The sequence below is a fragment of the Zea mays genome, chromosome 1 (genome assembly GCF_902167145.1).
Source record: "Zea mays cultivar B73 chromosome 1, Zm-B73-REFERENCE-NAM-5.0, whole genome shotgun sequence".
Taxonomy (NCBI): domain Eukaryota; kingdom Viridiplantae; phylum Streptophyta; class Magnoliopsida; order Poales; family Poaceae; genus Zea; species Zea mays.
Window position 1 is genome coordinate 63,056,511 of NC_050096.1, and position 12,184 is coordinate 63,068,694.

At 56.1% G+C, this 12,184-nt stretch overlaps 1 protein-coding gene across 2 annotated transcripts; it reads left to right on the top strand.

The window, feature by feature from the left end:
- The first annotated feature begins 636 nt into the window (after positions 1 to 636).
- On the top strand, positions 637 to 8,315 carry LOC100278751 (uncharacterized). 2 transcript variants are annotated; one of them, XM_020549737.3, is made up of 5 exons: positions 637 to 1,187; positions 1,344 to 1,422; positions 1,524 to 1,611; positions 1,701 to 1,882; positions 2,142 to 2,379. In XM_020549737.3, exons 1-4 carry the CDS (start codon positions 696 to 698, stop codon positions 1,828 to 1,830), a joined length of 789 nt encoding a protein of 262 aa, XP_020405326.1. In that variant the 5' UTR covers positions 637 to 695; the 3' UTR covers positions 1,831 to 1,882; positions 2,142 to 2,379. The 2 variants fall into 2 exon arrangements, with proteins under 2 accessions (XP_020405326.1, NP_001145400.1); NM_001151928.2 differs by lacking the exon at positions 2,142 to 2,379 and adding an exon at positions 7,986 to 8,315 and having other exon boundaries at positions 655 to 1,187.
- Positions 8,316 to 12,184: the final 3,869 nt, after the last annotated feature.

Sequence of the window (12,184 nt, forward strand, 5' to 3'; positions counted from 1 at the left end):
CCCTGAAAATTGTCCTTTTTTGCTTGACACATCGTGAGTCATCTTTTTGGAAGTTTTTTTTGGAGGAGACTGATGATAGCACATCCAACAAAACCAATATTATTTAGATCATGTTTTGGAGGTTGATATCGTTGAACTTCATATTTTCGTGATTTTTAATATGTCGCTTGTTGAGTGGGGATTGTAACTTAATCTCAAGGAACTACGACTATGAAACAACTCATCTAACTATTCATAATACCAAACTAGTGTCATTAAAATACACCATGAATTATGTGTAGTTATAAAAATGTTTAACTTGGGTTACGAGTGTTGCTATAAGTACGACTCCAGTGGTAGATTCAAGTACGACTAGAGTTATCTAATGACTTATGATTCATTTGTTGAGAACAAGAGACAATTACAATCGTAGATTAACGTTTATCTTTTTTTGTCGTATGGGTAAGTCGTGAAGCATTTCTCTTAGGTTCTTAGGTTAAAATGAAGTAATAATCCGGTATACAAAAAATTCAGTTGCTGGCCATTCTATCACGGGCCTCTGATAGCCTCCTGATATTTGGGCCTGCAATGCTTGTCTTGGGCTGAATTCGGATATCTTTTCCGGACTGCGAGCCCTGTTAGAGGCGTCATCGGGCTTGCCCTTGGGCGGAAACAGAGGGAGCGGGGATAAGCGAGGGAGGAGGGGGAAACCGAAGATGCTCCTGCTGCGCGGCGCCAGGGCGGCGTCGGCGTGGGCGGCATCCACCGCGGTGTCCGCAGGCGCCAGCAGCAGCAGGTCCATATCCATTCGGCTGGCCCCCGTCGCCGCATTGTCCTCGGGCGGAAGGAAGAGGAAGGGCCAGCGGCGGGGCGAGGCCAAGCCCCCGAGCCCGCCGCCGCCGCCGCCCCTGCCTCGGCAGGGCGAGACCCCGAGCAGCAAGAAGAAGTCCGGCGCGAGGCCGTCGGGCGAGGGAAAGAAGAGCCGCTTGGTGGAGCTGGAAGAAGCGCGCGGCCCGCGGAGGCCGGAGGGCGGCGAGGCGAGGAAGGGGAATACGCAGCAGCAGCAGCAGCAGGAGGAGAAGGCGAAGGCGAAAAGGCTGGTGAAGTGGAAGTGCGCGAGCGGGTGCGGTGCGTGTTGCAAGCTAGACAAGGGGCCCGACTTCCCTATTCCCGACGAGATCTTCGCCGACCATCCCGATGACCTCCAGGTAGCACCGTTCAAAACCTGCAGCGTTTTGGAGAATCAGGGAACAAAAGGGAACGTTTCTTGATAAAAAATGCGATATTTCGGTTGACTGGAGTGTAGAATTTGTTATTGTGCCTTAACCAACCAACAGATGCTAATATGTTGATCATACGTGCAGCTGTACAGGAGTATGATCGGCTCTGATGGATGGTGCATTAACTACGACAAGGCCACCCGCACCTGCAACATCTACCAAGGTAGCTACTTGTTAACGGCTCGATAATGCTGCTTGTACCATAAACTTTGTGTGATGCAAATTTCAGTCAGTGCCATTCTGACCAATGTATTGCGATGGTAGACCGACCTTCCTTCTGCAGGGTGGAACCAAAGATTTTTGATGAATTATTTGGCGTGCCACGCAGCAGATTTGACCGGGAAGCTTGCAGGTCTGCTATTCTGTCCTGGATTACGTATATGCATCTCTTCCTTCATGTTCAAAATGGTGATTCGGTTTATCTGAGAGTGTTGTCTTCAGTGCTTGTGTGGATACCATCAAGATGGTGTATGGTGATGACTCTGCTGAACTCAGTAATTTCAAGCGTGTGATAAGGGAGGAAAGTAACAAGCTGGAAAGCAAGAACCAAGATACATTGTTGGATGCATAGATCCTGCATGGATCTGCAATAGAATCTACAGCACACCACATTATATGCGAAGGTCAGATTCTTTATGGTCTCAGATTTGTTGGTTTCAATATTTTCTGGAGTCCCTAATTCCCTATGGTTTGCCAACTTCACCAACTCGCACTGTAGACATGGTCATAGTGGAGAATTTGTCTTGATTTCTGTATTAAACAGTGTTGTTGACTTCTTGGTGATTTGCTGAAATAATGATGCAGAACTAGGCTTATATATTGGCATACTGGAATGTGATCTTGGTAAATCCAATCTTTAGGGACATCTAATTTGGATTGTAGGTAACTGAAGTATAACACTGGTTGGATACCATTATGGGTACCAAATATGGGACAATATGACCCAATGGTAAGAAAGATATGAATACATATTCTTATCGATGTCTGATGTTATGAGTACTTCCAAGAGGGTAACTGCATGATTTTTTAACAAAGACTGACGGTGTACAAATGGAAAAGCCTATTCCCAACGAGTTTACTTTGACACTAGATTTTCACAATTTCAATTATATTGCATACTGAAAAGAAGTATAAGTTATCCTATTATATTAGGAATGTCAAGGGCGGTATTGCCCAAGGTAGGAGGACCTCGACTACGTAGATCGTAGCCTTGACCCGTGGTTGCCGGCAGGGTTATGCCCCCACGCCGAGCTACCCGTCGATAGGAGAAGTTCTCCTGGTCGCCAGTTTAGAGAAGAGAGGAAGAGACTTGATAGGTAATTCTTGATTGATTCCCAAGTGCCACCATACATGGCTATATATAGCCGGCGGCTTACACAAATGGAGAAGGTTCTCCTTGATTGAAGATCTAATCAAAATAGGAAGGATACTAATCAGCTAGCTACTTTCTCTCCTAGCCAATCTCCTTCTATGTTTGCTGCATGCACATTCAACCAGGCGGTCGCCTTCTATGTTTGCTGCATGCGCAATCAATCAGATGGCTACTTTCCATCCTAGCCACTCACCTGCTGCGCATGTGCCTTTGCTGCCTGCTCAGCTCGGCGCACATCGCGGGCTCTCCTACGCCTGGCGTGGCCGTACATGACATCTCTCCGCTCCTCGAGAAGCAGCTCGTCCTCGAGCTGAAAGGTTGGGAATTTGTCGGTGAAAGTGTCCATGTCCTCCCAAGTCGCAGATGCAGGCGACTGATCTTTCCACTGCACCAGCACCTGGCGTACACCGCAGTTGAGCCGGGTTCGGATGGCCCTAGCTGGCTCCAAGGTGACTGCCCCATGGTGAAGTGGGGGTAGTGGCGGTGTAACCTGCGGTGGTGTGCCGTGATACTTTTTGAGGAAGCCCGCATGAAACACGTCGTGGATGCGAGCGCGGGCTGGAAGCTCGAGGCGGACAGCGACCTCGTTGATGAGTTCCAGCACATGGTAGGGCCCATAGAACCGGGGCTTCAGCTTGCCGGTGGAGTCAGTGGCGAAGGAGGCAGGGGAGCGGTGTCGGAGACGGAGCAGCACCCATTCGCCCACCTGATACGTGACGGCGCGGTGTCCCTGGTCATAATACTTCTTCTGGACAGCCTGTGCCTGTTCCAGCCGATGGCGGACATCAGCGAGGAACTCTTCGCGCTCCTCCATGGTTCTAGCCACTGCCGCCACACGTGTGTCCCCCGGTTCATAGGACCGGATGGACGGAGGCTCACGCCCGTAGACGATCTTGAAAGGCGTGTCGCGGAGAGAGCTCTGGTAGGCGGTGTTGAAGACGTACTCCGCCCATGGGAGCCATTGGAGCCACTGGCGAGGCTGATCGCTCGTTAGGCACCGCAGGTACATGATGATTACCCTGTTCGCCGACTCGAACTGGCCGTCAGACTGAGGGTGGAAAGCCGACGTCATGTGGAGACTGGTCCCCATCAACCGCATGATCTCCTTCCAGAACTTGGAGGTGAACACGACATCGCGGTCCGACACCAAGGACTGCGGCACCCCATGAAGGCGTACAATCTCTGCGAAGAATGCCTGAGCCACGGACTCTGCTGAGTAGGGGTGTGCCAGTGGAATAAAGTGGCAGTACTTGCTGAATCTGTCCACCACCGTCAAGATGACGGACTTGCCGCGCACTCGGGGCAGGGCTTCGACGAAGTCCAGCGCCACATCCGTCCAGACTCCCTGCGGAATTGGTAGGGGAAGGAGGAGTCCGGCCGGGTGTAGGTGCTCTGACTTGTGGCGCTGGCAGGTAGGGCACTCCCGGACATAATCTTGGACCACCTGCTGCATGTTAGGGAAATGGAAGTCACGTCGAAGGCGGTGTAGCGTGCGCTGGACCCCTTCGTGGCCCTCGGCATGCACAGCTGCGAGAAGTTCACGGAGCAGCGGTGAAGAAGGGGGTAGGTAGAGCCGGCCCGCGTACTGGACCATCCCGTCAACCACCTCCCACGGCGCGCGCTTGGTGCCGGCCTGCACCTCGTCACGAATGGCAGTGAGGGCTGGATCGGTGAGCTGTGCCTGACGAAGACGGTCCAGGACGTCGAAACACGGTGCCGAGAGGGCCAGCAGCGCCCCATCGTCCGGCGTGTCGCGGTGGGAGAGGGCATCCGCCACCACATTGGTTGACCCCGGCTTATATTCGACGGAGAAATCGAAGCCCAGGAGCTTGCCGACCCAATGATGCTGCGGAAGCGGCGCGAGCCGCTGGTCCAGCAGGTACTTGAGGCTGTAGTGGTCGGTTTTGATGATGAACCAGCGTCCCCAAAGGTACGACCTCCAGTGTCGGACCGCCAGGACGAGGCCGATGAGCTCCCGTTCGTAAGCCGCCAGCGCTTGATGCCGGGGTGCGACAGCCCGGCTGAAGAACGCGATGGGGTGGCCCCCCTGGACCATAACCGCGCCGAAACCGTGGGACGATGCGTCACACTCAACGATGAATGGCTTGGAGAAGTCCGGCATGGTGAGGACGGGGGCCGAGGTGACCGCGTCCTTGAGGGCGACAAATGCCTCCGCGGCTCCTGCGCTCCAAGAGAATCCATCCTCCTTCAACAAGGCCGTCAATGGCGCTGCCACGGTACCGTAGTGGTGAATGAACTTCCGGTAATAGCCCGTCAGTCCGAGGAAACCCCGTACTGCCTGTGTGGATCGCGGCGTGGGCCAGTCCCGGATGGCCTGGACTTTGGCCGGATCCATGGCGACGCCCGCCTCGGAGATGACGTGGCCAAGGTAGCCGACCTTCGTCGCGCCGAACGCACACTTGGTGCGTTTTAGGAACAGCTGGTGGCGTTGGAGCTCCTCGAGGACGACGCGGAGGTGTCGAAGGTGTTCTCCCCAGCTCTTACTGTAGATCAAAATGTCGTCAAAGAACACAAGAACAAACCGACGAAGAAACGGTCGCAGCACGTCATTCATCAAAAGCCTGGAACGTCGCTGGGGCGTTGCACAGCCCGAACGGCATCACCAGGAACTCGTAGAGGCCGTCGTGGGTGCGGAAGGCCGTCATGTGGACGTCCCCCGGGCGCATCCGAACCTGGTGGTAGCCCGAGCGTAGGTCGAGCTTGGTGAAGAACTTCGCGCCGTGGAGTTCGTCCAGCAACTCGTCCACCACCGGAATCGGAAACGCATCCTTGACGGTGAGCGCGTTCAGCGCCCTGTAGTCGACGCAGAACCGCCAGGAGCCGTCCGGCTTCTTGACGAGAAGTACTGGTGAGGAGAACGCCGAGTCGCTACGTCGGACAATGCCTTGCTCGATCATGGCGGCGCACTGCCGCTCGAGCTCGTCTTTGTGTGTCGCCGGGTATCGGTACGGGCGGACCGCCACAGGCAACGCTCCCGGTTTGAGGATGATGCGGTGGTCACGGGAGCACTTGGGTGGAAGACCGCGTGGCTCGGTGAAGACGTGGCTGAGGGAGTGAAGGAGGGCGTCGAGGAGGGGCTCCTGGGCTGGCTGGAGCTGTAGTGTCGCCGTCGGTGGCGCCGTGACTGCGCGGACGGCCGACTTGTCTGAGGATGCGAGGCCGGTCCAGCAGACAGCGCGTCCCTCGCGCTGGAACTGCATAGTCCGCGCGGCGACGTCCCAGACGATGGGCCCGAGGGTTCCCAACCACTGCGTGCCGAGGACGAGGTCGAAACCTGCCAAGGGCATGACGAAGAGGTCGACGTGGAACGTGTCGCCTTGCACCCTGATCGGCGCGTCGCGGATGACCCCCGGGCAAGTGACGCGCTCGCCGTTAGCCACGGTGGCGGTGAGCCTTGGGCGCGGTTGGATGTGCATCCCGGAGCGGTACGCTGCACGCTCGCCGATGATGTTGTGCGTGGATCCCGTGTCGAGGAGGGCGACCAGCACTGCGGTCCCGAGGAACGCTCGGACCTGTAGCGTGTCGAAGGTTGGCACTCCGGCCACGACATGTAGGGAGTAGATGGGGCCCTCCTCCGCTGGGACAGCATCGCCCGCGGCGTCGACTGCCATCTCCAGTTCAATGCCTTCAACGTAGAAGAGACGGCGACAGGTGCGGTTGTGGCCGCGGGAGTACTGCTCATCGCAGTTGAAGCACAACCCGAGCCGACGGCGTTCCTGCTGTTCTTCCACGGAGAGACGACGGCCCGGTTGCCGCTCGCGTGCGGCTGGCGCAGCACCCGCTGGTGGTGCCGGTAGCGCAAGGAGTGGGGGCGCCTGTTGAGGTTTAATGGCGGCCGGTAGAGCGCGATGCGCCGGCTTGGCCGGGGCTGCCGCCATCTTGTCGAGCTCCATCAGCTCCACTTGTCGGGCGAGGCTCATGGCCGCGGCCAGCGTCTCCGGGTTGTGAAGCCGGACGGCGTGGCTGAGGGGTGGAAGCAGACCTCCTGTGAAGAGCTGGACTCGCTGGGCTTCGTCGAGCCGCCCAGCGTGGAAGAGGAGGCTCTGGAAGCGGTTGGAGTATTCCTCCACCGTCCCGGTGCGTCGGCACTCCGTCAGCTCGAAGAGGGGCGCCGAGCGCAACGCTGGTCCGAATCGTAGATCAATGAGATCTTTGAAACGTCCCCACGACGACGTGCCTTCGTCCTCCTGAAGTTGCATGAACCATTCCTGGGCGACGTCTTCGAGGTTGTATGACGCCATCCCGACGCGCTCCTCGGCCATGGTACGCTGCTGACGAAAATATGACTCACATTTGTTGAGGAAGAGGCGCGGGTCAGACTTCCCGTCAAAACGGGGAAAATCCCACTTCTGGAACCTAGGGGGCCGATCCGGTTCACGAGGAGGCTCCATGCGATTGCCGCCACCAACGCCAGATGACGAGGATGCCTTGTCCTTCAAGGAAGCCATCTCGATCTTCATCTCCTTGATCTCCAGCTTGAGCTCCGAATGCCAGGATTTCATCATCTCCATGAGGTCGGCCATGGAGGGCTCCGACATGGTGTTGGAGTGACCGGTGGAAGTGGTGGAGGCTAAGGGCGAGGGTGGGGTTGAGGGCTGTTTAGTGGCTGCGGTGGTGGAAGTTGATGGTTGTGAAGAAGACGAGGATCGTCGGCTTCGTGATACCAGGTTGTCAAGGGCGGTATTGCCCAAGGTAGGAGGACCTCGCTACGTAGATCGTAGCCTTGACCCGTGGTTGCCGGCAGGGTTATGCCCCCACGCCGAGCTACCCGTTGACAGGAGAAGTTCTCCTGGTCGCCGGTTTAGAGAAGAGAGGAAGAGACTTGATAGGTAATTCTTGATTGATTCCCAAGTGCCACCATACATGGCTATATATAGCCGGCGGTTTACACAAATGGAGAAGGTTCTCCTTGATTGAAGATCTAATCAAAATAGGAAGGATACTAATGAGCTAGCTACTTTCTCTCCTAGCCAATCTCCTTCTATGTTTGCTGCATGCACAATCAATCAGGCGGTCGCCTTCTATGTTTGCTGCATGCGCAATCAATCAGATGGCTACTTTCCATCCTAGCCACTCACCTGCTGCGCATGTGCCTTTGCTGCCTGCTAAGCTCGGCGCACATCGCGGGCTCTCCTACGCCTGGCGTATGTGTGGCCGTACATGACAAGGAATCAGTTGCTTTTCATTTCTTAACTTTGCACCCTAACAGATTATTTAATTTCCCAGACAGATGATTTCATTTTCAGCTCTTCTGTGTCTTGATTTCAATGATTTTATTTGTTAAATTAAACAAGCCTTTTCATGACACAATGATGTATAATTTTTTGTTTCAGGTAAAATTGAGAAGTGAACAATGCTCTTAGGTTAAGGTGGAAAATGGAACATCTTGAGGGAAATACTCAGTGCAAGCTTCAGTTCTGAACACGTCCTTGATTCTTTTAGTCAAGCTTGGTGTGTTCAGAAGTCTGTGGTGTTTTTTTTGTATATATAGAAAATTGTTAGCAGGCAAGAGCATTTCAGTTGATTTTGTTGGTCCCAGACTTATCATTTGATTGCGGTCCTAGTACTTGAATTTTTGCTGCGTGCCTAAAGTCGTATGCCTATTTCATCTGTACTATCAGAGAAATGCTAGTTCTTTTAATCAACAACAGTTTTTTTTGTCTCAAGTAAATTGGGGGAGGCTAGAGTTTTAATGGAAGTTCTTTTAATACTACATATTTATTAATCTTTCTCCACGCCATACAAGCTTGTTATTCTGGTGTGGTGCCTCAACATTTGCATGGATTCTGGATCCTCCATGGCTTGGAAGGGTCTGGACCCTAAGCATTAGAGTAACTCTGTCTACGTTCATGTTTGCTCCCTAACAAAGAGGCTCAATCCTTCAATCCCGACTCGTGGGTACACCTGAATCATGTGTTACAACTAATACCCTTTCCATTCCAAGACTCCGGCTCAGCCTCTGTTCACGGGTGCAGGCCGCTACCTAGGTTCAGACCATGAAACCGGCCTTACGCCAGTGCCCACCTAGGTCGTTTCTCATCCCATTTCAACGTTCGCCGTGGATATTTGACCCGATGATTCAATGTAAATGTCGCGCGGTATTATTCACATGATTTTTGTTGCCTGAGAGACCCTACACCCCCCCAGCTCCGGAGAGGCTCACGAACCCGCAGGTGGGGCCATAACTGCGCTTTGCTTTGAACTTGTTGATCATCAACGGCGCTCAGAGGCATCGAGCCTGCGCCCCCATGCCTACCGATCCAAACCAAGGATGTCCCTGCACGTAACTTAGGATTGGTGTTTAGTAATACACCCACGGAAACTCCATCCCGTTGCATTCATGAGTTCCAAAGTATGCAACCAGATCCTGCCGAGCATACTTTCGGAAACCAGCCCTTTTGTGAGGGCGAGATTCGAACCTCTAGGGGCTGAGTCCTTGGTACTCAGGGGCGGAGCGCCCGGTATGGCGCGATATGGCGCGCGCCATACCTTGGCTTGGCCGTTCGTAATACATTCTCCGCTCATGGCTTGTTCTCTCCGACGCTCTACTTTTTCCAGCTCCTGTGTAATGTGTGCAGTGTCGCGATCAACAGGCATCCTCGAACTCACGTCCATACGGCCACCAGGCACAAGTTTGTGCTCGCGCCGCGACTACCAGCTACAGTGCCACTGAACGGAACCATGGCCATACCTTGATTTCTTTGTACGCTCCGCCACTGTTGGTACTTGGACAACTGTTTTGGGGTGGCGGAGGGTGCAGGCTTACGATACAGAACCAGGCTAAGCAGCTACTCTGGCACCGTACCACCCTTGAGAACGTGGTCCTTTCCGTGGGCTTAGCCCCTTATGGTTCGAATTTCACCCATCATAAAAGAGTATTTGAAACTAAGCGACATGTTGGTTGCATAATTCAGAGCTCATGAATATAACAGAAATCGGGTTGCATGTGAGGTTTTAAGAAAGTAACGTCTGGCCTAAAAGTTTGACTTTCCTTTGCCAGCACCATGGTGCACTAGCCTTTTGAGGGGCGTACCCATATGTAGATGCTTTGTAGTGCACCCTAGGCCCCCCTGTCCTGCTACATCCAATCCCCCGAATCATGTAATTGGGTCTTATTGAACCTAGTTTCGAGACCGACCCTTGAATCTGTACGAGGTTCAGACTTCTAGGCGCCTAGTCCGGAAGGTACTATGTCAGCTATTATGGGGCAGTGGAAGGTGTAGGCTTACAGTACGTGTCGGGGACCATAATTAGGGGTACCCTCAAGGCTCCTAATTCTCAGCTGGTAACCCCCATCAGCATAAAGCTGCAAAGGCCTGATGGGTGCGACTAAGTCAGGGATCAGTCCATTCGAGCGACTCGATCACGCCTCGCCCGAGCCTAGCCTCGGACAAGGGCAGCCGACCCCGGAGGATTTCCGTCTCGCCCGAGGCCCCCCTCCAACGGCGAACACATTTCCGGCTCGCCCGAGGCCCTGCCTTCGCTAAGAAGCAACCCTGACCAAATCGCCGCACCAACCGACCAAATCGCAGGATCATTTAATGCAAAGGTGGCCTGACACCTTTATCCTGACGCGCGCTCCCAGCCGGCAGAGCCGAAGTGACCGCCGTCACTTCGCCGCTCCACTGACCGGCCTGACAGAAGGACAGCGCCGCCTGCGCCACTCCGACTGCGGTGCCACTTGACAGAGTGAGACTGACAGGCAGTCAGGCCCGGCCGAAGGCACCATAGGAAGCTCCGCTTCGCCCGACCCAGGGCTCGGACTCGGGCTCAGCCCCAGAAGACGACGAACTCCGCTCCGCCCGACCCAGGGCTCGGACTTGGGCTCAGTCCCGGAAGACGACGAACTCCGCTCCACCCGACCCAGGGCTCGGACTCGGGCTCAGCCCCAGAAGACGACGAACTCCGCTCCGCCCGACCCAGGGCTCGGCCTCGGGCTCAGCCCCAGAAGACGACGAACTCCGCTTCGCCCGACCCCAGGGCTCGGACTCCGCCCTGGCCTCAGCCTACGACCTCCGCCTCGCCCGACCCAGGGGCTCAGACTCGACCTCGGCCACGGAAGACAGACTCGACCTCGGCTTCGGAGGAGCTTCCACATCGCCCAACCTAGGACGCAGACCAGCCACGTCAACAAGAGGCGCCATCATCGCCCTACCCCGAGCTGACTCGGGCCGCAGGAAACAAGACCGGTGTCCCATCTGGCTCGCTCCGCCAGATAGGCAATGATGGCGCCCCGCGTATTCAGTGACGACGGCGGCTCTCAGCCCCCTTACGGAAGCAAGAGGATGTCAGCAAGGACTCAACCGCTCCGACAGCTGTCCCTCCGCCAGGCTCCATCGCTCCTCCAACGGCCACGACATCACACCAGCTGGGTGCCAAAATCTCTCCGACTGCCACAACGCCATGTACTTAGGGCGCTAGCTCTCATCCGCTAGACACGTAGCACTCTGCTACACCCCCCATTGTACACCTGGATCCTCTCCTTACGCCTATAAAAGGAAGGACCAGGGCCCTCTTAGAGAGGGTTGGCCGCGCGGGGACGAGGACGAGACAGGCGCTCGCTTGGGGCCGCTCGCTCCCTCTGTCGCGTGGACACTTGTAACCCCCTACTGCAAGCGCACTCGACCTGGGCGCGGGACGAACACGAAGGCCGCGGGATTCCCACCTCTCTCACGCCGGTCTCCGGCCGCCTCGCTCTCCCCCCTTCGCGCTCGCCCTCGCGCTCGACCCATCTGGGCTGGGGCACGCGGCGACATTCACTCGTCGGCCCAGGGACCCCCCCGGTCTCGAAACGCCGACAGTTGGCGCGCCAGGTAGGGGCCTGCTGCGTGTTGACAAACAGCTTCCCGTCAAGCTCCAGATGGGCAGTCTCCAGCAACCTCTCCAACCCGGGACGGTGCTCCGTTTCGGGAGTCTTGAGTTCATGTCCCTCGACGGCAGCTACGACATGATACTCCTTCCACCGTCGCGCGACAACGACAATGGCGGCCGACAGCCCGCCCGCCGGCGGCGGAATCGACGACGTCTTCCCCGCGTGGTGGAAGAACAGCCTTCGAGCTCATCCTGCCCTTTCCCCCGCCGACGGAGGGGAAGGCAGGGCGACCAAGGCCAAGCAGGAGGCAGCGCCTCGTCGGCTGTCGAGCGAGTCGACAGTGCCGGCACCCCAACAAGGGGCGCACCGAGTATCGACTTCGCGCTTAAGACGAAGACGAGCGCCGTCCCCCCGTGACACGCCAATCCCGAGCAAGCGGACGACGCCAGCGCGCTCGCGAAAAGCTTGCTGGACGTCACCCTCGTACCCGAGGCGACGGTGCAGTCAGTCCCCGACATGACTTTATCGCCGCTCGTCGACCAAGAGGTACCGACCGACTCCCATCCCACGTCATTTGGATTCAGCCTCAACCCGCCTAGCGACCTCGCTTTGGCGGGCGCTCTCGTAGAGGCGAGTCCAAACCCTCTGGGGTTTCGCATGCGGTCGCCTTGGGACCGGCTGACGGGCGTCTCGACCTACGGGCCCTCTGGGTCCGAGGAA